This window comes from Dendropsophus ebraccatus, chromosome 4 (assembly GCF_027789765.1).
Source record: "Dendropsophus ebraccatus isolate aDenEbr1 chromosome 4, aDenEbr1.pat, whole genome shotgun sequence".
Classification (NCBI taxonomy): Eukaryota; Metazoa; Chordata; class Amphibia; order Anura; family Hylidae; genus Dendropsophus; species Dendropsophus ebraccatus.
The window spans coordinates 39,123,314-39,150,114 of NC_091457.1; the positions used below are offsets into that span (position 1 = coordinate 39,123,314).

General features: G+C 45.6%; 1 protein-coding gene across 1 annotated transcript in view; it reads left to right on the forward strand.

Annotated features, from left to right (window-relative positions):
- LOC138789257 (mucin-5B-like) overlaps window positions 1–26,801 on the forward strand; it is a 109,199-nt gene that overhangs the window by 21,068 nt on the left and 61,330 nt on the right. The window contains exons 6-13 of the mRNA XM_069967857.1: window positions 1,691–1,904; window positions 3,606–3,731; window positions 10,422–10,542; window positions 11,122–11,260; window positions 20,722–20,823; window positions 23,276–23,345; window positions 23,437–23,574; window positions 24,087–24,251. Coding sequence (XP_069823958.1) covers window positions 1,691–1,904; window positions 3,606–3,731; window positions 10,422–10,542; window positions 11,122–11,260; window positions 20,722–20,823; window positions 23,276–23,345; window positions 23,437–23,574; window positions 24,087–24,251 — 1,075 coding nt within the window. The remainder of the gene's footprint in view (window positions 1–1,690; window positions 1,905–3,605; window positions 3,732–10,421; window positions 10,543–11,121; window positions 11,261–20,721; window positions 20,824–23,275; window positions 23,346–23,436; window positions 23,575–24,086; window positions 24,252–26,801) is intronic.

Below are 26,801 nucleotides of genomic sequence, written 5' to 3' on the forward strand. Positions count from 1 at the left end.
TTTCCTGGCTCCCCTCTTCAGCCAATCAGTGCTGCCGTGCCGGGAGCTGAGAATTTCAAACGGCTCCCCTTCAGCCAATCAGTGCTGCCGTGTCGGGAGCTGGGAATTTCAAACGGCTCCCCTTCAGCCAATCAGTGCTGAAGAGGAGCACTGATTGGCTGAAGAGGAGCCGTTTGAGATTCCCGGCTCATCTCTTCAGCCAATCAATGCGCTGAAGATGGGATCCGGGGATGTCGGAAGACCTGATGCGCGGAGCAGGTAACGTATGCTCTTGGCCGCGGCGGTGGGGGCGATCGAAACGGCGGGGGGGGGCGATCGTAGCGGGGGGTGGCGATCGGAACAGCGGGCGGTCGGAGCAGCGGTGGGTGGGGGTGGGGGGGTGGCGACCAGAGCGGTGGCGGGGGTGGCAATCGAGCCGGGAAAAGGGGGCTGCGGATTAGCGGGGGCCCGGGCTGCGAGCAGGGGGCCGGGCGGGGGGCTGGGCGGCGGGCATGGCTGCGGGCGGCGGGCAGCCAGACTATCGCGCAACGACATGTTTACACGGAACGATCGGTGAATTTTTGCGATCGACGAACGACGATTTATGAACATGTTAAAAAATCAAAATAAACGATTTTTCAATCGTTCGCCGCGTTTACACGTACGATTATCGTTCGAATTCGATCGTTATCGCGAAAATTCGTCCGATAATCGTTTCGTGTAAACGTAGCATGAGTCTTTCCTTTATGACCTGTTCTCTGTTTACAGTCTGTTTCTGGCTTTGGCTTCAAAAATCTGTCAGATAAATCTCTGTGTAAAGGCACCCTTAGTATATGCACATCTAAAGGGGTATTTACATCGTGCATTTTTAGTTCACCTACAGTGTGGCCGGTTACAGCAATACAAAACCTCATGCATTTTTAATGTTATATCCGATGGTTTTGATATCCATTATTTAGCCTTGCATTTTACTGGCAAAACATATTCAGAGAATTTGTTCATAATTTGTCTCATGTTTCTGGCTTAAATGGTCCTATTTATTGTTGAAAGTTCAGTTTAATAAAAATTTGAATGTTCAGAATGCGACTGATTATAAAAACGAGACAGGAGAAGTCCGCACTCAGCTGTTCTCTCACGACTCTGTGTCACATGACCAGGACAGTATGAAAGTCTATGACGCTGTCCCATTCATACAGACACAGAACTGGGAAAGGAACCCATGGCATTGTGGTCGTGTCCCCCTCGGGTTCCCCTGAACAGTTGGGGTCTGACTGATGAAAACTTTTAGGGTACAAACCCACTTGACGTATTTGCTGCGTGAATCAGTCTAAAAATAAGCAGGCAAAACGCAGGTTGGCTTTATACAATTGTTCTGCGTTAAAATACGCAATTACGTATTTGTGAAGCGTGAAGCTACATGCGTTTTTCGCACAGGTTGTTAACAACTGATGCTTTGCTAACAACAAGCTTCACGCTTCAAAAATACGCAATTGCGTATTTTAACGCAGAACAATCGTATAAAGCCAACCTGCGTTTTGCCTGCTTATTTTTAAGACTGATTCACGCAGCAAATACGTCAAGTGGGTTTGTACCCTAAATGTGTCTTTGTCAAACATAAATGTAAAATGTGTTGAATGTTCGTGGCTTTCCAATAATGTATGGTAATGTAATATAAAGTTGATGCATAATAGAAAGTTTTCTTATGATACAGAGAAATCGATGTGAGACCATCATGTCACAAATGGGAGACTGCAAGTATAGAATGAGAAGCTATCAAGTCTATCTGGAAACTTGTGCAGAGGACCTGTGTAAATGCACTGCAGAGAATGAATCCATTTGCCTGTGTAGTAACCTGAACCAGTTTTCTAAAGCTTGTGTGGAGGCAGAGGGACACCCCGGAATGTGGAGACGCCCAGATTTCTGCTGTAAGTTTTTTTGTTTATCTGTTTTACTCTACATGAGGTTCGGAGTGGTATGTGCCCGCTCTGGATCCCAACACATGTCTGTTGCAGGCTATGTTCACACTGCGTATGAGTCCGGTCGTAATTCGTACGCCGGCGTACATGTGCGGCTGAAACTACGGGCGTGAGAATAAGCGACATGCGGCCGGATGCGTACGAACCGCCAACATACGCCCGTAGTACAGTTATGCTTCCCTAGCTTTTTTCGTAGCGATCTGAAACATTTACTTGAAAATATTCGCCCAGCCCAATGAAACTCACAGAACCTTTTGGATCGAAAAATCAAGTTCAGTTTGGCTGGAATAAGTACTGCGTACGGGACTGCACTGAAATCCACGGCCGCGAGTTTCCACATTTCCGTCCTCAAACAATGGTCTTGTTCATTTTTCACGGCGCCATATACGATCCGGCCGTAAGCTCATACGTAGTGTGCATTGTGCGGGCGTAAATCGTATACTTCCCAGCGAACGCATCAACCGCAAAACTATGTGCGTATATTCGTGGTTCGCACTACGGACGGAAACATAAGCAGTTTGAATGTAGCCCCCAGTTGTAAGTGTAGTAGTCCCTGTGGTGTAGTAAGGAAGTGCACAGAAACCAAAGTCCAGAACAAATTGCAGCTAGAGTTTACAGTCCTTGTATACATTGTGCAAAAATACAGTAGCTTGAGAGTCGGCTGGCAATATCCCTTTAGCACTTTGGACTCTCGCCTCACCAATTTAGCAGGTATACTACATTTAGGAGGAATCTTGTAGTTTTTGAAGTCTCTTAAAAGGTAGTTACTTGACTTGAAGGTAAGACTTGACTTGAAGACTAGGTGGACTACCTTAAGGGGGGACCTATCCAGACTTTAAAGTACTCAGCTGGCCCCACTGTGAAGAGTAAGCTAGCCATTGGGGTTCCTCTTTAGGTCCTAGTGAGTTGCATTGGAGTATATCGGCTTTACTTGCATTTTCCAAACTGCTGACTGATTAAAGCTCCTGTTGAACGTTGCTGTGCTTTTAGAAGAGAGAGAAGAATAGCCTCTCGTGTGGATAGGTCTTGGTCCCTGTCAACAGTAGCCTTACCACAGGTTTTCTAGTCCAGCATGGCTATAACACAGGAACACTTGTAGAAGGATCCACATGCACCTATTGGGGCTCTGGCCTGGACTCTTGTACTGACTGAAACTAACCAACTAGACCTGAACACATGGCTTTTACCACCACTACGTATAGACTACAGGGAGCCTTCCGCTTGGTGGAGAGCGCATGGGGAGACAACGAGACTGTCCTCTAATAGGCAGCTGTAGAGAGGAAGAACTTATGTGAGGTAACCTCAACCGCGATAGGCTAGCTAGCCAACTCTTAGCTGATGGCTGACAGAAAACAACATGGGATCAGGCATGTACATCATTAACCCATCACGTATGTAAACCTGTAAACTGATATATGTTTTATATGAATAGACAGTGATATTAGTGACCAGCATGTATTGCTACATTTCTTTTATAATGGCTTCAGCCTCCTTGGTGGTGGCAGCTGATCACCAAGAACTTTTTTTTAACAGGGTCATCTTGATGAGTCAGCCTTGTAAGTAGTAAGTAGACCGTGTATTGGTATTAATAGAACTCAATCAAGCTGCAACAAACAAAATTATGTTTATCGATTTACTATTTTTGTCTAGATATAAGCTGCCCCAAGACCATGGAATTTTTAGAATGTGCTTCACAATGTCCTAATACTTGTTTGGACCCCAAGGCTAGTCTACTGTGTACTGAGCAGTGCAAAGAGGGGTGTGCCTGTCCACAAGGTAAAATTCATGTAATTTATATTAATAATAATAATTTATTTGCATAGCGCCAACAGATTTTTTTTTATACAATACAGGTTATATTTATATTAAATTATACAGTAAATTAATTAAAATAACGATACAAATAGAGATCTGCTCGCGAGAGCATACAGACTAGGGGGACTGTGGGTGACACAGGAGTATAGGTAGAAAGTAGATGGCACCAAAGATGTTATAGAGAAGATAGAGAAGGGACAGCAGAGAAGATTAGGGAATGTTATAAGCGCTCCTGAAGAAATGGGTCTTTAGGGCACGCTTGAAACTGTGAGTGTTGGATATAAGTCTGAGGACTTTTGGTAAAGCTTTCCAGAGAACTGGTGCATGACGAGAGAAGTCCTGGAGGTTTGTTTCTTTTTATATTAGCAGATGAGCAGCTCAATGTAGGACCAGAAAGGCTTTAATAATTATGAATGTGCTTAGACTTTGTCATCTTCTGAGAACTTGTCCTCCATATTAAGGACAACTAATATGATCATCTTACAATTTTCAGGTTCTCCAGGGACATCTGCGTTCATAGGTAGCGATATAACTAGGTAGATTGACTGTTAGGGAGTTTGTGAAAGCCGGATGAAACCCATTTGCCTTGTAATAGTTGTTAGACTACAGCTAGTCAACACTCACATTTGACCTTACAGACACTAAAAACATGACTGGGATATTAGCCAAACTAGCAAAACCAATCTGTAGAATATTGAATAGTAATTGTCTTGGATTTCACCACCAATTTCAAAGACTTTGAGAAGAGTGGCAGAGAACAGGCGTGACTACAACTCAATGCAAACTCCTAGCCGCAGGGAAATTGGGGGCCCCAGTTCTAGTGGATGGCAGGGATTCTAGCGGTTGGGCTGCTCCAATCTAGCATTTACTTAAATCAGCGATGGGGAACCTCCGGCCCACAGGTCGCATCCGGCCCCTGAGACCTCCTAATGCCGCCCGTGGCTCTCCTGTGTGTGTTTTATTTGGGACAGACACTGGGGCAGGGGCGTTGCTAGGGTCCTAAAACATCCGGGGCCCGGGCCCTCTGAGTACCGTCATAAGCGGTTAGCAAAGGAGCCCAGTGCAGAAGCTAGTAACCCCAATGACTGCTCTATTAGCCCAGCTCTATTGCCTTCACTCCTAATAACTGCAGCTAAGCAGACACAGACAGCTCCTTCACAGCTTCCCTTGTACACACAGCCTCTGGGAGGTCTGCCCTAGCTCCAATCCTCTAGGCCAGTGTTTCCCAAACTTTTCTACCTCGGGGAACTATTGTTCTACAAAATGCAAAAACTTTATGCAGTGACTCACAGGTGACGTCTGTGACTCACAGTGACTCACAGTGTGTTTCCCACTGTATGTAGGATACTCTGCTGTGCCCCCAAATAGTAATAATGTCCAGTGTTGTGCCTCATAGTATTAATGCCTCCCGCTGTATTACCCCACACTGTAAAATGTCCCCCTGCTGTGTGCCATTATTTAGTAATAATGCCCCCTGCTGTGCCCTATATAGTAATAATGCCCCCAGCTGTGCCCTCCATATAGTAATAATGCCCCCTGCTGTGCCTCCTATATAGTAATAATGCCTCCTGCTGTACCATCCATATAGTAATAATGCCCCCTGCTGTACATACCATAGTAGTAAAGTTCCCGTCCTGCCTGCAATTAACCCAACCGCCATTCACACACACTACCCCACCTGACTCCCCTCCACCCACACACACTACCCCACCTGACCCCCCTCCACCCACACACACTACCCCACCTGACCCTCTCTCTCCCCCATGCTTCTCCCCAATGTTTCTCCCCCCTGCTTCTCTTCCCCATACTTCTTCCCCCTGCTTCTCTCCCCCATACTTCTCTCCCCTGCTTCTCTTCCCTGCTTCTCTCCCCATACTTCTCCACTGTGCTTTTTTCCCCATGCTTCTCTCCCTAATGCTTCTCCCCCTGCTTCTCTTCCCCATACTTCTCCCCCCTGCTTCTCTCCCCCATACTTCTCCCCCCTGCTTCTCTTCCCCATACTTCTCTCCCCTGCTTCTCTCCCCCATACTTCTCTCCCCTGCTTCTCTCCCCCATACTTCTCCCCTGTGCATCTCTCCCCCATACTTCTCTCCTGTGCTTCTGTCCCCCATACTTCTCCTCCCTGCTTCTCTCCCCAATGCTTCTCCCCCCTGCTTCTCTCCCCCATACTTCCCCCCCCTGCTTCTCTCCCCGTCCCTCTCTCCCCCATACTTCTCTCCCCATGCTTCTCCTCCCATGCTTCTGTCCCCCATACTTCTTCCCCCTGCTTCTCTCCCCGTGCTTTTATCCCCCATACTTCTCCCCCCATGCTTCTCCTTCCATGCTTCTCTCCACCCATGCTTCTCTCCCTCCAAGCTTCTCTCCCTCCATGCTTCTCTCCCCCATACTTCTCCTTCCATGCTTCTCTCCCCCCATGTTTCTCTCCCCCATGCTCCTCTCCCCCATGCTTCTCTCCCCCCATGCTTCTCTCCCCCGTATTTCTCTCCCCCGTATTTCTCTCCCCTGTGCTTCTCCCCCCATGCTTCTCTCCCCCATGCTCCTCTCCCCCATACTTCTCTCCCCCCATGCTTCTCTCCCCCATGTTTCTCTCCCCTGTACTTCTCTCCCCTCATGCTTCTCTCCCCCCATGCTTCTCTCCCCTATACTTCTCCTCCCCTGCTTCTCTCTCCCCATGCTTCTCTCCTTTCATGCTTCTCTCTCCCCATGCTTCTCTCCTTTTTATGCTTCTCTCCCCCCATGCTTCTCCCCCCCCATGCTTCTCTCCTTCCATGCTTCTCTCCCCCATGCTCCTCTCCCCCCATGCTTCTCTCCCCCATGCTCCTCTCCCCCATACTTCTCCCCCCATGCTTCTCTCCCCCATGCTTCTCCCCCTGTGCTTCTCTCCCCATGCTTCTCTCCCTCCATGCTTCTCTCCCTCCATGCTTCTCTCTCCCATACTTCTCCTTCCATGCTTCTCTCCCCCATGCTCCTCCCCCCCATGCTTCTCTCCCCATGCTCCTCTCCCCCATAATTCTCCTCCCATGCTTCTCTCCCCCCATGCTTCTCTCCCCCATGCTTCTCTACCTCCATGCTTCTCCCCCTGTGCTTCTCTCCCTCCATGCTTCTCTCCCTCCATGCTTCTCTCCCCCCATACTTCTCCCTCCATGCTTCTCTCCCCCATGCTCCTCTCCCCCCATGCTTCTCCCCCTGTGCTTCTCTCCCCCATGCTTCTCTACCTCCATGCTTCTCCCCCTGTGCTTCTCTCCCCATGCTTCTCTCCCTCCATGCTTCTCTCCCTCCATGCTTCTCTCTCCCATACTTCTCCTTCCATGCTTCTCTCCCCCATGCTCCTCCCCCCCATGCTTCTCTCCCCATGCTCCTCTCCCCCATAATTCTCCTCCCATGCTTCTCTCCCCCCATGCTTCTCTCCCCCATGCTTCTCTACCTCCATGCTTCTCCCCCTGTGCTTCTCTCCCCCATGCTTCTCTCCCTCCATGCTTCTCTCCCTCCATGATTCTCTCCCCCCATACTTCTCCCTCCATGCTTCTCTCCCCCATGCTCCTCTCCCCCCATGCTTCTCCCCCTGTGCTTCTCTCCCCCATGCTTCTCTCCCTCCATGATTCTCTACCTCCATGCTTCTCTCCCCCATACTTCTCCTTCCATGCTTCTCTCCCCCAATGCTTCTCTCCCCCATGCCTCTCTCCCCCATACTTCTCCTCCCAAGCTTCTCTGCCCCCATGCTTCTCTCCCTCATGCTCATTTCCCCCATGCTCCTCTCCCCCTTCTCCTCCCATGCTTCTCTTTCCCCTGGGCTTCTTTCTCCTTTGCTCCTCTCCCCCCATGCTTCTCTCCCCTGTGCTCCTCTCACCCCCCGCTTCTCTCCCCCATACTTCTCCTCCCATGCTTCTCTCCCCTCTGTGCTCCTCTGCCCCCATGCTTCTCTCCCTCATGCTCCTTTCCCCCATGCTCCTCTCCCCCTTCTCCTCCCATGCTTCTCTTTCCCCTGGGCTTCTTTCTCCTGTGCTCCTCTCCCCCCATGCTTCTCTCCCCTGTGCTCCTCTCACCCCCCGCTTCTCTCCCCCATACTTCTCCTCCCATGCTTCTCTCCCCCCTGTGCTCCTCTGCCCCTGTGCTTCTCTCCCCCCTGTGCTTCCCCCCCCCTGTGCTCCTATCCCCCCTGTTCTCCTCTTCCCCCATAGTTACATAGTTACATAGTTAATACGGTTGAAAAAAGACACATGTCCATCAAGTTCAACCAAGGAGGGGATGGATACAGGGAAGGGGGAGGGGTGATATGTTCTATACATATGCATCTATATTATTTTGGTCTAAGAACTTGTCTAGCCCTGTTTTGAAGCCCTCTACTGTTTTTGCTGTGACCAGATCCTGTGGTAGACTGTTCCACAGATTCACAGTTCTCATGGTAAAGAAGGCTTGTCGCCTCCGGAAATTGAACCTTTTTTTCTCCAGGCGGAGGCAGTGCCCTCTTGTCCTTTGAGGGGGTTTTACCTGAAACATCTTTTCCCCATATCTCTTGTAGGGGCCATTTATATATTTAAATAAGTTAATCATATCTCCCCTTAAACGTCTCTTCTCCAGACTAAACAAATGTAATTCTTTTAATCTCTCCTCATAACTAAGATGCTCCATTCCCCTTATTAGTTTAGTTGCCCGTCTTTGTACCCTCTCCAGCTCTAGAACATCCTTTTTATGAATCAAGTTCCAAAACTGGACGGCATACTCCAGATGAGGCCGCACCAAAGCTTTATAAAGCGGTAATATTATATCCCTGTCCCGAGAGTCCATGCCTGTTTTAATGCATGACAATATCCTACTGGCCTTAGAAGCAGCTGACTGACATTGTGTACTGTTCTGTAGTCTATTATCTACAAGTACACCCAGATCCTTCTCTATCAGTGACTCTCCCAGAGTAACTCCCCCCAGGACATATGATGCATGCGGCTCCTCTCCCCCATACTTCTCTCCCCGTGCTTCTCCCCCCATGTTTCTCTCTCCCTTGCTCCTCTCCCCTCGTGCTCCTCTCCCCCCTGTGCTCCTCTCCCCCCTGTGCTCCTTTCCCCCCTGCTCCTCTTCCCCATACTTCTCCCCCATGTTTCTTTCCACCGTATTTCTCTCCCCCGTGCTCCTCTCCCCCATGCTCCTCTCCCCCCGTGCTTCTCTCTCCCCGTGCTCCTCTCCCTCTGTGCTCCTTTCCCCCCAAGCTTTTCTTCCCCCGTGCTTCACCTACTGCCTGCCCGTAGTGCCCGCCGGACGTGCTGCTCCAATCCAATCAGAGGAGACTGGGAGCGTGGGGCCACTGCGGCGGGCCGTGGTGCACGCAACAAATCAGCAGACGAGCCACGGCCCGCCGCAGCGGCCCCAATCACTGTCTCCTCTGATTGGATTGGAGCAGCACGTCCGGCGGGCGCTATGGGCGGGCTGTAGGTGAGACTGGCAGCAGGTGAGACATCAAAAGTGCCGCATCTGGCTGGCAAGACCGGTGATTCAGACATCTGGGGCAGCAGGCATTTTATTCGGGGCATGAGCCCTGAATAAAACTGCCTAGCGACGCCACTGCACTGGGGGCTAGGTACACTACCAGGGAAATGACTGGGGGTTAGCTAGACTACCAGGTCATCACTGGGGGTGTTAGCTATGACTAGCAGGGGCATCACTGGGGGTTAACAATGAATAGCAGGGACATCACTTGGGGTTAACTATATCTACCAGGGGCATCACCGGTGGTTAACTATGACTAGCAGGGGCATCACTGGGGGTTAACTATAATGACCAGGGGCATAAAAGGGGGTTAACTATAACTACCAGGGGCATCACAGGGGGTTAACAATGACTACCAGGACATCACTGGGGGTTAACTATGACTACCAGGGGCATCACTGGGGATTAACTATAACTACCAGGGTCATCACAGGGGGTTAAATATGACTAGCAGAGGCATCACTGGGGGTTAACTAAAACTACCAGAGGCATCACAGGGGGTTAACTATGACTAGCAGAGGCATCACTGGGGGTTAACTATGACTAGCAGGGGCATCACAGGGGGTTAACTATGACTAGCAGGGACATCACTGGGGGGGTAACTATGACTACCAGGGCATCACTGGGGTGTTAACTATGATTATTAGGGCATCACTGGGGGGTTAACTAGACTACAAGGGACATCAATAAGGGGTTAACTACAGCCACCAGGGGCATCACTGGGGGCTAACATTGGCTACCGGGCATCACTTAGGATTTACATTAGGTACAAGTGCATTACAGAGGGTTAACTACCATAGCAGGGGCACTTGGGAAACAATCCTTTGCCATGCCCCGGGTGCTGCGCACCCATGCTACCCCGCTGCCGCGCACAGTATAACATTGAGTGCGTCCCTGAAATGATTTTATTAATGCCCAAATGGCCCTTGACACAGAAAAGGTTCCCCACCCCTGATTTAAATTAATGCTTCAGTCAGAAATTAGCCAGGCACTAACTTAAAGGATAGCTACCTATAGGTGGCACTACAGATATCACCTTTAAGTGTACTTTCATATAACCACATTTTAATGTTGATGATTTGCTCAATTATGTAATGTATGCATTGTGTCAAAAGATGTATTGGACTACATAAGAGGAGTATGCAGATATCTCATTCTGACATTGTCTCGCAGGAACTGTCCTGGATGATGTGAATAATACTAAAAAATGTGTAAAACAAACTCATTGCCCTTGTGTTCATAATGGAAAAATATATAAACCTGGGGGATCGTACTCAGTTGCTTGTCAGAACTGGTAAGAACTCATCTCTTAGATTCTATGGGGGAGATTTATCAAAGGGTGTACTGTATATTATACACTGGTGTAAACTGCCCACAGCAATAAATCACAGCTCAGCTTTCAGCTCTGGTAAAATGAAAGCTGAGCTGTGATTGGTTGCTGTGGGCAGTTTACACCAGAATATATTTTACACCCTTTGATAAATCAGGGCCAATGTTTAATAATAGTAATAATAATAATAATAATAATACATTAATTATAAAATTAATAGTGACTCACTTTCCTATGCTGTGGGTCCAACTTTCCCATCACTTTCCTATGCTGTGGGTCCAACTTTCCCATTACTTTCCTATGCTGTGGGTCCAACTCTGGGAATCTCCACCAACCAGCTTATTGAGAAGGCACCACAGTGAGAGCCAAACTCTTTCATTGATTATCAATACTTAAAGTAGAGGCTGTGCCTGGTTTTGCACCTCAGGTGCATATAATTCATATGTGTGTTTATATATAAGTTGTGAAACTAATATATGTAATATTCGCTGATACATTTTAATCTCTCATTATTTTACTTGATTTCTTCATATTGTATTGCAGTACTTGCGTGTTGGGTCAGTGGATGTGCAATCAAGTTGCTTGCTCTGGAAACTGCACTATAAAAGGAGGATGCCATTTACATACATTCGATGGAAAGGACTATACTTTCCATGGCAATTGCCAGTACTTGATGGCCAAGGTATGACCCATCTTGGTGAGCACATCAATGTTACATTATACTTTCTTTTTGTGCTATACATCATAAGTAACATAAAATGGCAGAGTTGGAAAAGAAAGAGTTAAGACAATATTGACCAGCTTAGAGGCAACAGTGACAAAAGTGATAACAAAGAATTGTCAAACTTTATTGGAACATAGTCTCCCATGGACTTAACATAAGCTACATCGGAAACTGGTGAAAATTATGGAACACATCTGCACCTGCCCACACCAGGTTTTGATTAATATAATTAGCACAGTTAAAGAAAGACACATGTCCATCAATTTTCACCAAGGAGGGGATGGATGGAGGGAAGGAGGAGGAGGGATGATGGGTAGATTTTATGCATATGCATTTATGTCATTGTGGTCTAAGAACTTGACTAAGCCCTGTTTTGAGTACAATTTATGATGCATGCAGGTTACTAGTACCCAGGTGCATAACTTTACATTTAGAGATGAGCGAAGCACTTCAAAATGCGCTTTGCAAAATGTGCAAATTTCAAGGGGGACAGGAGAAGCTTCTGCACTTTCCGGGAGGGATGTAAACTGTTTTTCAGGCTGCGTCCTTGCTCCTCTGGAGACGAGGCTCAGAGAGTGGGCATAGTTATGTCCCTTCTCCAGGGGCCCCCTCCGGAATGGGCATTCTCCCTGTCACCTGACTCCCCCGACTTGCAGACAGTTGACAGATTTTTCTCTGCATTGGGCTTGCTGTATGATGACCCGGAATTTGCAGCCAATGCTGAGTGACAACTAACCATGTTACGGCAGGGTAAACATCCAGTTGAGGATTGCTGCTCAGAGTTCCGGCAGTGGAGCGGCCCTTCCACTTAGAACGACTCCGCCCTCCGGTTCCAATTCCGGGCCGGGCTGAGTGAACAGCTAAAAGACCTTTTAGTGGCTTACCCAAGTCCTGATACCCTCGAGGAAAGCATGACCTTGGCCATCCGGGTGGACCGACGGTTGAGGGACCAACAGCAGGAGAGGGGTTCCCAAGACCATTTCTGGGAATGTTCCCCTGGGGAGGGGGAGATTCCAGAATTTTTGGCTAACTACGCAGATGTGTTTGATGAGAGTGCAGTGGAGGGGTTGCCCCCCCCCCATCAACCTTATGATTGTTCGATTGAGCTCATTCCAGGTGCCAAATATCCTAAAGGATGTATATTTAACTTGTTCTGTCCTAAGAGGGAGGCCATGAGGGAGTATATAAAGGATAGTCTACGTAAGGGTCACATTCGCCCCTCCTCCTCTCCATTGGGGACGGGGGTTCTTTTTTGTGAACAAAAAAGATGGTGGACTTTGGCCCTGTATTGACTATGGAGAGTTAAACAAGATCACGGTTAAAAACCAGCACCTGCTACCCCTATCCCGGACTTGTTTAACCAGATTGTGGGTGCTAAATGGTATTATGTATTTAGATCAAGCTAAACATCTCACTCCACACCAGGACAGATGGCCCTTGTTCTTTACTAGGTTTAATTTTGAAATAACCTACTGGCCTGGTTCCAAGAATGTCAAGGCTGATGCTTTGTCCTGCAGCTTTGACATTGAGACCACGCCTAAGATCCAACCTGATACCATCTTGTCCCCTGGTGTGGTAGTGGCCATTTTGCAGCCGGATCTGGTGACTCAAATCGCGGAGTCTCAGTCCCTGGCACCCCAGAACACTCCAGAGTCGCGGCTGTTTGTGCCCCCTTACCTCCGTCTCCGAGTCTTGGAGGAGGTTCACAGGTCTGTGTTAGCTGGGCACCTAGGGGTGGCAGGAACAAAATACTTGCTCTCACGCCACTACTCATGGCCTTCCTGGGCCTGAGATGTGATAGCCTTTGTGGATGCATATGAGACCTGTGCTAGGTCCAAGGTCCATCAGAGGCCACGTGAAGGGTTATTACACCCTCTACCTGTGCCTACGAGATCATGGAGCCATATTTCAATGAATTTTATTACTGATTTACCTCTGTCCAAGGGAAAAACTGTAATTTGGGTGGTTGTGGTTGGTTTTTTAAGATGTGCCATCTTATCTCTTTGTGCAAATTACCTAGTGCTCGCACCCTGGCCACACTGTTCATTAATCACATCCTGCGCCTGCATGGTATTCCTGAGAACATTGTGTCTGACCGAGGTAATCAATTTGTTGCTAAATTCTGGAGAGAATTCTGTGGTCGATTGGGTGTCTCCTTGTCCTTCTCGTCTGCCTTCCATCCGCAGATGAACGGACAGACGGAAAGGATTAACCAATCTTTGGAACAATTTCTGAGGTGTTTTGTGGCTGAAGCCCAAGATAAATGGCGAGACTTTATATCTTTAGCAGAGTTTGCCTTAAACAATCATGAACACAGGTCATTAAAGATGTCACCGTTCTTCTGCAACTATGGTTTTAACTCAAGGTACTCATCTATTCATGCCACTGAGTCAGTTAACCCCTCAGCAGAAGCTATTTTTTCAAAACTGTGCACAGTTTGGGCCCAGGCTCATCAGAACCTGGTTAAAGCCCAAGAGCTTTTTCAGAAACATGCTAATAAAAGACGCATACCTGGCCATCAGTACTTAGTAGGGGAAAAAGTTTGGCTCTCTACTAAGAACCTAAGGTTACCGGTACAGTCTGGCAAACTGGCACCCAAGTATTTTGGTCCGTATGGCTCGTTGGGTACAGGGTTCCATACAGTATCTGGTCCACTGGAAGGGCTTTGGTCCAGAGGAACGTACGTGGGTTTCTGGGAAGGACATGTATGCACCACGTCTAGTTCGGCAATTTCATGCACATAATCCTTCCAAGCCTGGTCCATCGGATAAGGGTCCTGAGGCCCCTCGTAAGAGGGGGGGGGGGGTACTGTCAGGATTGTACGGTAACCTGGTGTGAACTGGGCCACAGCCGCTTGCTTCTCAGCTTCCTGGCAATGTGGAAGTTAAACTGATTACTGGAAGACTTGATTATTGCAGCTGAGTAGGTTTTTAGACTGACTGGTTTGTCTGCCTATCTGGAACCTGGAAGATCTGAGCGCCAATGGGGATCCGGACTAGGCTCTTGTTCAGCATAAAAGGAAGCTAAGGCACTCTTCCAGCGCTGGCTAATTAGGTTCATACCCTGATCCCAGCTTCCCCCTGTCTTTTCCTGTGGTCCCTGTACCTTATCCCTCTGCTTGCTAGACTTTGTTACCTGACCTCTTGCTTAACTTTTTGACTATCCGATTGTTACCTGATTTTGTACGGCGCTGCCCGTTTGGTTCTGACCTTGCTTGTTTGACTATCCTATATTGTGTTTGTTTGTCTTTCTTGTTCTGTGTGCACGTATCCAGTACAAGGAACGTCTTCGTGGTTGTCCACGGCCGCCTAGGGACGTTTGAGGCAAGTAGGTAGGGACAGTTGGTGGGTTCAGTATTAGGGCTCACTGCCGTGTCTTTTTCCTGCCTCCCCGTCCTGACAACGGGATCCTTTTACATTAAAGCCCAAAAGTCCTTTTAGTTTATGTTTACCTAATACAGCATATGTTCTTTCTAATTTTGCTATTTTTTGTTAAAAATACCAAAATAAACGAAAATATACCCATACACATATAAAAAAATATGTGATTTCATTCATAAATTTTGTATATTTACTAATTTTGCTATTTTTCATAAAAAAAATTAAACAAACAAAAATATGTTTGTTTATTTGTTGTGAGTTTGGAACAAAGTTTGCAAAATTCGTTTCATCAAGGCAAAGCAAATTCTTGCAAAATTCGCTGTAAATCTTGCTTTGCAGGGTTCGCTTCGCTCATCTCTATTTACATATATCCACATTGAACTTCATTTGCCGAGTAGATTACCAAACACTCAATGGGGGATATTTATGAAAGGGTGTAAATATACACCTGGTGTAAACTGCCCCCAGCAACCAATCACAGATCAGCTTTTAGCTCTGGTAGAACAAAAATGGAGCTGTGATTGGTTGCAGTCAACAGTTTACACCAAGTATTTATTTATTCCCTTTCATAAATCTCCCCCAATCTCTCTAAGTCAGTCTGCCACATCTGCACATTTTCCAAAGACTATACTGTACTACAAAGCTTGGTGTGAACTGCAAAGATAGAAACATTTCTGTCAAATCCATCCTTAATAAAATAAATAAACAGAAGGGGGCCCAGTACTGGACCTTGGGGTACATCTCTTATAACCGTTATAATCACTCACCACCAGTGTTAGACAATAAGGGAAAGACATGGATAGCGGACCCTAAAATCAGCCAATCGCACTTTCCCTGCCCACTTGCCGCTATCTGCTTTAAACGGCAGCCGGCAACTTGGCGGCGGTCCCTGGCCTAGATTTGTGAAAAAAAAGACAAGACAAAAAGCATAAAACACAGTAAGGCTATGTTCACACAGCGTTTTTTTCAGCTCCGTTTAAAATGACGGAATTTGATTTGATCGAATTAATACACTTTCAATCCTTTAAAGAGTCTCTAAGAGAGGGCAAGTGCGGTAGCCTTCAAAAAGGCTACAACATCCAAGGAAGGTAGACTGTACTGGTGAAAGGCCTGGTCAATCCTGCCTTCAAAAAGGCTACTACAACATCCAAGGAAGGATAGAAGCTACTGGTGAAAGGCCTGGTCAATCCTGCCTTCAAAAAGGCTACAGCAATATCCAAGGAAGGATAGAAGCTACTGTTGAAAGGCCTGGTCAATCCTGCCTTCAAAACGGCTAAAACATCCAAGGAAGGTAGAAGGTGCTGTTCAGCAGTTTGAGCACCACCTGTTGGCGCTTACCCACGGCACTGCTGCTGCGCCTAAAACTAAAAAAGCCGGATTATGGCTAGATTTAGCCTCACCGACTCATGCAGTTGTGCGTGAGAGGCATATCTTTGGAGGTAGGGACGAAGAATAACAATACAGTCTTCTTAAGAGGCCCCGGAATTTGATTTGATCGAATGAATACACTTTCAATCCTTTAAAGAGTCTCTAAGAGAGGGCAAGTGCGGTAGCCTGTCTATTAAAAAGACCTGGTCAATCCTGCCTTCAAAATGGCTACTACAACATCCAAGGAAGGATAGAAGCTACTGGTGAAAGGCCTGGTCAATCCTGTCTTCAAAACGGCTAATACAACATCCAAGTAAGGATAAAAGCTACTGGTGAAAGGCCTGGTCAATCTTGCCTTCAAAACTGCTACAACATCGAAAAAAGGTAGAAGGTACTGGTGAAAGGATGACAGAGGACACCCGTTAGATGACATCCACAGATAATATGGTTCGAAATGGACAAGAAAAGGATGCTAAATTGAATTTGACTTTGAATTTGACTGTAGCAGTTGGGGTAACATTCTCTGCATAATGTGACTCCCCACTTCTCCCCCCACCGCTGTTTCGACTTTGACTGTAGCAGTTGAAGTAACTTTCCCTGGCTGACTTGCGGAAATGCGCACAGATACGGTGCACCTTAGTGAGCAAGTCAGCCAAATTGGGGTAGGTTTTAAGGAACGGCAGCAACACTAGGTTGAAGAAGTGGGCCAGGCATGGTACATGTGTGAGACTGCCGAGTTGCAGAGCCGCCACCAGGTTCTGCCCCTTGTCACACGCATCCAAGCTCGCTGCTAATTACACAGGGTAATTAGCAGTGAGCTTGGATATGGCTTCAATAAGACATAAATAAATAAAAAAAATAATAAATGTCAGCCTGTCAGCGCTGTCAGTTGACAGGCGGGTGTGCTTATTAGTGACTGATGATGCCACCAGCTGCACTGAAGACCTGCTCGGACAACACAGGGCAGCACCTCCTAGTCAGAAAGTAAGAAAGACTGAAATCTGGAAATATACTAGAGGTCCCAATAGTTTTTGGGGGGCTGTGAGATACAATCTAGTGTTGGATGCGCAAATACACTCTGTGACACTCCCTTTAAACTCTGCAAGCAGTGGTGAACTTAGATATGCCTTGCGTAAGAAATACAGAAATAATAAAATATAGTAGAGGGCCCACTAGTTTTTAGGGGGCTGTGAGATATAATCTGGTGGTGGCTGCACCAATACACTCTGTGACACCCCCTTTACACTCTGCAAGCAGTAGTGAAGTTAAATATGGCTTGAGTAAGAAAGACAGAAATCTTGAAATATACTAGTGGTCCCAATAGTTTTTGGGCGGCTGTGAGATACAATCTAGTGGTGGCTGCACCAATACACTCTGTGACACCCCCTTACAATGAGCAGTGAAGTTCTATGCAGGTGTACTACAAATCACAGCAATACAATCTACTACAGCAGCACCACCAGCCACAAAGTCATAAAATAGTACTGAGCACTTCTTAGGGGTCTGTATGCAACACCTAATGTCCCCTTCCTGCCAGCAGCCAATCACCACAGTGTGCTTCTGAAATCGTGGTTGCTGCACTGCAAGTCCCAGCCAGCAGTCTGTAGTGATACAATTTAAAAACGATTTGAAGCCCTTACAAGGGCTGTTTGGTTGTTTCGCTAGTATTACCTGCCTACTGGAACGCTAATTCCCTCCCTAACACTCTCCATGACCAGCAGCAGCTCTCTCCCTAATCTCTTCCAGCATGCGTCTGAAGCGAGCACTACCGGCCGTGATTTTTATATGGCAGGGTCATCTGATCTGGCCAACCAATCGCTGCTATCGACATGTATGGGTCCCACGTGATTGCAGGATGTACCAAAGAGTCTCCTGCATGTTTATTGGCTGAGAAATAGCGCCCAAACTTACAGGAAACGGATGATGAGATTTTCTCGAGTATCGCGAGAAGCTCGTCCGAGTAAAGAGTACAATCGAGTACCCTAATACTCGAACGAGTACCAAGCTCGGACGAGCATGTTTGCTCATCACTACGGCTTGTCCATTATTCTAGTTTGGGTGGACTAACTGGCCTTTGGATGTGTCTTAATTGAAAAGTCTATTGAATTTAAAAGTAAAAATGGAGGAAGAACGGAGAAAAAAGAAAAACTGTTAACAACTAATAAAAAACGTCCGCTGTTTGCAAAAGACGTCTGAAAATAATGATCATGTTCATTATTGGCGTCCGCGGTAAAAATGTTCGTTATTCAATACATTGTATGCATTGGACGTTTGTCTTTCCGTTGACTTCAATGCATTGCCATTGCAGTCAGTTAAATCGCGGCAAAAACTGACGTTATTTTAAATTGCAAAAGCAGCCGCTTTTTCCCTATTTTTGACATTGTGTGATCATAGCCTTAGAATGTTCAGCAATTCGAGTCACAACAGTAGGGCAGCTAAGGTAGAAAATCGCAATCCAGTAAGTAAAGTCAAAAGTCAGGGCAGGCGGTAAACAAGAATAGTCAAGGTATGAGACAGAAAACTGGTAGCAAATAACAACAAGGCAAGGGAAAGTTTGCAAGAGACAAAGCTCAATGTAAAGGTGGTCAGGCACGCACTATATAGAAGACCAGAGCTCTGGTCCAGAGGATCATTGGACCGGACCTCTGATCACCCAAAACACAGCTGGGCAAAAAATCGGACTGGCAGGATGATCTGCACAGCTGCTGCCTAGCACAACTAAGTGCGCTGACACGGCCTGCAGGGTCCCTGATAACCCTGGTCTCTGTGATGCCACACGGCTGCTGGGGAACACTCTGGCAGTAGAACGCTGCAAATAGGAGTTCCTAACAGTCCGGGGCGCCCCCACATGAAGGACGGTGCTGGATCTAGGTTAGTTAAGTTCCTAACAACCACTCTCTGAGTACGATCTTTAAGCCAGTTGTCAATCCAGTTACAAACTAAACTTTCTAAACCCCTAGACCTTAATTTAACCATCCGACACCCATTAGGGACAGTGTCAAATGCTTTTGCAAAACCCAGGTACACTATCCACAGCCACCCCCCTATCCAGGCTATTGCTCACCTGTTCATAAAAACGTATTAGGTTTGTTTGACAACTTCTATACTTAGTAAAACTATGATGGTTATCACTTATAATACTATTACCCCCTACATCAGTCATGTCAATCTCTGGCCCGTGGTGCCATTATTTTTGGCCCGCCATGCTTTTCTATTGCTGTGTTAAATTTAGCCCACATGACGTTGCAGCAGATTATAATATGGGTGGTCCGTAGAGCTGCTTGGACCACCCATATTATAATCTTGTAGGCCGCAGGCAATGTGGTGAAGTCATCGAACACATCCTCCGATGGGTGCCTCCTGCAGCCTCTGGAGCCGCAGGAAGGGTGAGTCCAAGCTAAGGGGGCAGTCATGAACAACTACAGTAGGGGCTGGCTTCTATTTTAGAGACTATTCTTGAGGACTGGCTTCTACATAAGAGACTGTTGGGGAGGGCTGGCTACTATATAAGACTATTGGAGAGGGCTGACTACTATAAAAAAAAAATTATTGGGGTGGGCTGGCTACTATATAAGAGACTATTTTAGGGACTGGCTTCTATATAAGACACAATTTGGGAGGGCTGGCTTCTACATAAGAGACTATTGGGGAGGACTGGCTTCTACATAAGAGACTTTTGGGTAGGGCTGGCTACTATATAAAACAATTGGAGAGGGCTGGCTACTATATAAGAGACTATTTTAGGGACTGGCTTCTATATAAGACACTATTGGGGAGGGTTGGCTTCTACATAAGAGACTATTGGGAGGGCTGGGTACTTTATAAGAGACTATTTTGAGGGCTAGCTACTATGGCTGGCTACTAAATTGGGCATTTAGGAGGGCTAGCTACTATATAAGACACTATTGGAAGGACAGCCTACTATATAAGACACTATTGGGGGGTGGTTACTATATGGGACACTATCAGGAGGGCTGGCTACTATGTAGGTCTCTAATGGTAGGCCTGGCTAGTATGTGGGGCACTATTTGGGGGAGCTACTACATGGGGCACAATTATGGGATTACCTACTGCTTGAGGGATACAATGAGTAACTTTCATGTCGGGAAAATTACTTTAGGATAGGCAGTGCCAAGAACGCCGCATGCTGCTTTGACAGTGCCAGAAACGCTGCATGCAATCTTCATTTTTAATATCATGGTTGGCCCGCGATTTTGTCCAATTTTTTAATTTTGGCCCACTGTGTATTTGAGTTTGACACCCCTGCTCTACATACTGTATTCCTGTATGTAGTCCCTTATAAGCCCCTCAAATAGTTTCCCCTCAATTGACATTAAGCTTACTGGTCTATAGTTACCTGGGGAAGACCTAGAGTCCCTCTTGAAGATTGGCATTACATTTGTCTTACTCCAGTCCCATATGTGAAGTTTAGTAGGATGCATACACCTCCAGTATTTTATTCTAGCTTAGTTTGGATTAAGATCAGTCTTGATAAATCCTTCTTATTGTTTCATCCAAAAATCCAATGTTTTAAAACAACTTATCACAGTTTTGGCAGACAGCTTTTCTCCTTGACAAAATGAATGATCTGTAATATTTTTCTTTATTTTTCCATATGCCCTGTGCATTTTTATTCTTTTCATGTTTGTGTTGTTTGCGATGCCTTCTTAGGACAGAGATGACAGATTTGCGGTAATAGCCAAAATCAAACGGTGTGGAATGGACGTGACTGTGACATGCCTGGATGCTGTTTATATTCATTTAGAAAATATGGTAGGTGCTCTTATTCCATGTCTATATACTAAAATAATAACATTTTACTATGGTAAATACAGTATGACAGGTTTGTGAGCAGGAATAGGTACTTTGATGAATGCGGAATCTAATGCACAGCTAATGTGGAATGCACAGCTTGCCAGACTAAGATAATTGATGCTGTTAGGTTTAGTGTGCTATAAAATTCTTGATATTAGTTGACCTTACATTAGGAAACTATGTGTAAAATAAAACTTCCTAAGGATCAGGTAAAAAGCAGTAACTTTACTGACCTATGAGTACCCAATTTCCCTCCTTCCCTTTCCAGAAAATATAGTTGCTTTAGTCATTTAATAGACATGCTATGAGTGAAATGGACATTTCTTCCCAATACAACATGTAGGTATATGACAAAGGAAAGAGGCCATATATGTAGGCTGCTTAGAGGGCAATGCTAAGTCAAAGCCCATTAATTCTGCACCCAATTGTTTGTTTTAAGGAGCACCTGTCAGCTCTACACAATGTACAGAACTTAATGGACTCTGTACCCACAATCTGACCCCCCCAAACCGCTTGTACCTTCAGATAGCTGTCCTGGGGTCCGTTTGGCAGGTGATGCAGTTATTGTCCTAAAAAACAACTTTTAAACTTGCAGCCCTGTGCCCAACGGCCGTGGACTAGTAGTGCAAAGTTAGGGCACAGACACTCTCGTTGGGCACGGGGCTGCAAGTTCAAAAGTTGTTTTTTAGGAAAATAACTGCATCACCTGACAAACAGACCACAGGACAGATCTTGGATTAAAAGCAGCTATCTGAAGGTACCGAAGGTACAAGTGGTTTGGGGGGGGGGGGTCAGATTGGGGGTACAGATTCGCTTTAAAAGGTAGACATGATTCAAACTACAGTAGTATACAGTACTATATATTTGAGTGCTCTAATTCCCCCAAAAAGAAATACCATACTTTGAAAACCACTCGTAAAGCAAAACTTTTTTTTCTAGACAGAACAAATTTACTGTTAAAGCTTCAGTTTCCGTTCTGTAGATTTGTGCTGTATTTTCGCTGTAAAAATATATGAGGTCTGTCTGGAAAGTATCATTGTACAGAAAAAAATAGGGACTTTTATTGAAGAATATACAAGATACAAGAAAAATTGTCAGTCACCAATCTTTCTTGACTGCAGCCCATACACATTTAACATTCTAAAGTTGTCTGCTCCTGCAGGTAGCATATTATAAATAGCTAAATAGTTTCTGGAAAGACCTTGGGGGAGATTTATCAAACATGGTGTAAAGTGAAACTGGCTCAGTTGCCCCTAGCAACCAATCAGATTCCACCTTTCATTCCTCACAGACTCTTTGGAAAATGAAAGGTGGAATCTGATTGGTTGTTAGGGGCAACTGAGCCAGTTTCACTTTACACCATTTTTGATAAATCTCCCCCCTTGTATTTTAAGAAAAATGGTATAGAGTAAAAGTAAAAAAAATGGGATCAATATAAAATTGATAAAGGGAAATTACCTGACTTTGAGGGATGAGAATGGATATCTTCTTTCGTTGGGCAAATATGGTTACAGTTAAGAAGAGGCTTTAGTATAAAATAAACCCACTACCAATTCCATTTCTGTGGAATTTTGTGGATATTCCACATTTCGGAAGATGTACTGACAAAAAAATACAGATTTGTAATCTTTACTATAGACTTTATTACTGCTTCTGCGAAGTTCAATAAGAGTCTACTCATTCTATTAGAATTGTCCCATCAAACTATTGGGATAAATAAGAGTAGAATAGTCCATATGAAATCTTACAAACACATTGAGAACTCCTTATGGTCCCTTCCTTATTCCTTCCTTCCTTAGCTGTTGGACCACCTAAGAACTATTATAAATTTTCAGAGAAAATCTGTACTGAGCCCCCACCCCCTAGCTTTTACAAATCCATGGCTGGTGCCGAGGTCCAGCACTGTTATGTAGCTTTTTAATACATTTTTCTCTGGTGTTGGAGTCTGTCAAAGAGGCGGGGCCTAGAGCATCTGTGCCCTTGGCCTTCAGTATCGCTTTCTTCCTGTAAGAAGAGAGAAGTGCTGCAAGCCTATGGCATGGATGCTTTTGGATCCACCTTCAGTACAGGTTCTCTTTAAAGGCCTATGTACTCGCCTATGTACAGCTCCATTTTGTTCAGTCTGCTATAAGGGTCTATTGCAAGTCCCTATGCCATGAATATCATACAGCTAGAAAAGATGGCATGGCATGCTGTAGTATAAGACATATATTTTGAGCTATCCTTATTTTGCAATTACTTTGGCAGTACATGGTGGTGGTAAACCTCCATGCACTCCCGTACAACTTCTATGTTCAGCCAAGTGCATGACCAGTAAATATAAGACATCTCACCATGGATGGCCAGAACCTGGCATGAATGAAGATTTCAGGTTTTCTTACTAACAATTATTTCATTGCTTTGTTCACAGAAAATAAAAATCTGTTATTGTGGAAATGTGCATATCAAGAATTTTGTGGTTCAACTTCCATACATTAATGGTAAGTATTCTTCTCATATGATGTGCAGGAAAAAAAAATGAAATTTTTATGTGGATGGTGGACATTATTAAAAACCTTTTTATCTTTTCAGATAAAATTGCTATATATAAACGCTCAGCTTTCCACATCTATGTCCTGACGCCATTTGGTCTTAGTGTGAAAGTCCAGGTGAAGCCGGTCTTCCAGCTTTTCATCTCAGTGAATTCCACATTTCAGAACCAAACCCATGGTAACGTTTATCACATGAATTTAACATGAGAAACTGAGCATAACTTGTATTGAAAATAGCTGTTTAAAATAGTTAATAATAAAGGTAAGACATGTCCATAATTTTGAGGTAAAATATGTCCATATTTTCAATGTAATATTGTGCTCTATTGAAGTCAATGGGCCAGCAGTGTGCACACCATTGGCTGAAATTGATTACAATCATCAAAATTATGAATATACTCTTTATTTATTAACAGTTTTTGCATAAAACTGTCTTTTTGTTACCTGTTCACAAATTGTTTTATTTTCACCCAAAATTATACCTGTATTTTAGAATTTTTTCACTGTGCACAGCCTAGTGAAGCATAGAGAATTAACAGATGGGGACATCTAGTTTAGTAACTTTTTCATGTGCCTGGAACCAAAGAAAGCAGGTATCCCAACCAGTATGATCTCCAGAGAAAACACATCTGTGAGCCCACAAGATTTCCAGAGTGAGCTACAAAACATAAAATGTTACTTTGTTCCCAGGTATTTGTGGAAACTTTAATGGGATTGAAGAAGATGACCTGATGACACTCAGTGGGGTGGTGGAAGAAACACCATCAGCTTTATGCAATTCCTATAAAATCCAGGGCACCTGTGAGGACATTCCTGACTACTATGATGAGCCATGCTCCAGAAATATTATGAAAGGTAAAGACGTATGTTTAGCTTTTGGGTACATAAGAAGTATATATCAATACATTTTTCCAGGTTCTATCTACGGTGTGAAACTAGTCATCAAGATGTTTCCTTTCTTAGGGCGGGTTCACACTACGGAATTCTCGCGGACAATGTCCGCGGAATTCCGTCAGCTGTCCGCCCGCACATCTGGGCGCCTTTCCGCCGGCCCCATAGACACCATTCTATGGGCCGGCGTATTCCGCTGTACGCTGAAAGAAGTGTCATGTCACTTCTTTTAGCGGATCGCGGAATACGCCGGCCCATAGAATGGTGTCTAGGGAGCCGGCGGAAAAGCGCGTGCCTGTGCGGGCGGACAGCTGACAGAATTCCGCGGATATTGTCCGCGAGAATTCTGTAGTGTGAACCCGCCCTTACTTCTAAAGTTGTTGTGCCTTGTGAAATTATCAGCTTTTTACAACAACACGATTTTATAATCTTCTGAACGAAGCTGTGGCGCTGTATGTCTGTGTGTATGTCTGTGTATGTCGGTGTGTAGACACCCAGTGATTGTTATTAGGGATGAGCGAACTTTTGAAAAGTTTGGTTCGGTTCAATACGGCGAACTTTCGTGAAGTTCGGATTCGTACGAACCGAACCTAAAACGAACCTTGCAATAACGGCTGAATAATTGCAGCTACAATAGTAGGAGTCTGATAGGGTATAGTTTCGTTTAGTTGCAGTTGCTATTACGATGAAAAAAGGGGAAAAAATCAAAGTGCAAAAATAGTGAAAAAAAATTATCCAAAGAGACTATTGGAGGAGGTGGCACCACTTGATTGCACCAAGCCCAGTATGATTGGGAACAGACTATTTGAGGAGGAGGAGGAGGCAGTACCTGATTGCACCCAGGCCAGTATGATTGCGAACAGACTATTCATGGAGGAGGATGGTCAGCCTTGGAGTGGTGGCCTGGGATTCCTCGCTGATGATGTTGGTTACCGCACTTTCCAGAATACGGACGAGTGGTATGATGTCCTTGATGCCTGCTCACAGAGTCGTGTCCTCAAAAAGGATCAACAATTGGCACAAGATGTTCGAAGAAACCTGTGCACTATGAGGTTTATCACATGTGCCATACAATGTGTATGACGCAGCCCCCCGCTGCTGCACTGCAAAAAAAAGGTTCCTCCCTTTGTGGGCTACAACACTTCACACCGTTATATGAGCCAAGGTCAACTATCTCCTACCTGATGGTCCGGAGGAGCTCCTGCCCACTGTGGCTTCGTTCACCCAGGCTCACAAAATGGGCCCTTGCCCATAATTAAAGGAGCAGACATCAGCACTGGGGTGCACGGTCTTGGACACCAAGAATCCCAATGAGTCGCCAACGTTTTTCTACACAACTGTGCAGTGATGGGACAGGCGATGGGACTGTTTTTTTTTTTGGGAGAGTGATGGGACTTTTTTTTTTAAAACTTTTTGTTGTTGCAGCTAAACGGGGTTCTTCAATTTTTTGAACCTGATTTTAAAGATATGAACTGATTTTACCTTAATAAATTTGATAAGCTTAAACATTGAAGTTGCTTTCATGTGTCTTGGTAATACTCACAGACAGCTGTCACATAACATTTTTGATTAGGCAGCACCCAGGTATATCTGATGTGGACATGTCACTGGAGATGTGTTCGAGGGGGTGTACATCTCACCTAGGCTGATGCGTAGTGTGAGGTGGTAAGTCCAGGAGGGATCTGTTGCTCAGCAGTGCTATGCTGCTGAGTTATTATTTATTTTTACCGGGCCTGGATTTACTGGAATGGTGGATAGGTTGGTAGTGGGATCTGCCATTCCCTCCCCCTCGATCCAGTATGGGTTTTGGGATCAGGTGAGCTCTGATCCCAATCAGCCTGAGAAGGCAAAAGGTGAGCTCAGTGTGCAGGGGAGTCTCTCAGACAGGAGTGAACAGCCTGTATGGTGTGTTCGCTGGGAGCTTGGGCTTATGCACACCCTGCAATATTACCTGCCAAGTGAAGTGACAGAGAGGTAACCTGTTGTATTAGTAAGCGCCCAGACGGGCAGGACTTTTTGTTTTGTTTATTCTCACTGCACGGTGTTGCTGTATTTACGTTGCTGGACCGTTTATGCTACAAATAAACACCAAAGCTGTTTTTAAGTCCAAGTTTGCTGCCTGAACTGTGTCCTAACACACCATCCCCCGGGAAGATCCCTACAATTGGTGCTGCGGAGCGGGCAAAACGGTTGCTAGGGGCAACGGTGTGCATCAACTTGGCTACAGCTGCTTATGTCCTGGGTGAAGGCTGCGGCTTCACTCCAAAAACAGTCAAGCAACATGGAGGAGATGATGAAGCAGTTAATGCAAGTGAGTCTGCAACAGCAGCAGGCTAATATGCAGCTACAACAGGCTCTGACAGACGCTAACCTACGCCATGAGCAAGCATTGGCCGCACAACAACAGGCTCAGGCAGCCGCTAAACAGGATCAGGCAGCCGCTAATCTGCGCCACGAACAAGCGATGGCTCAACAACAGAGACTTATTGAGCACCTGATAGCAAAGCAGGAGGC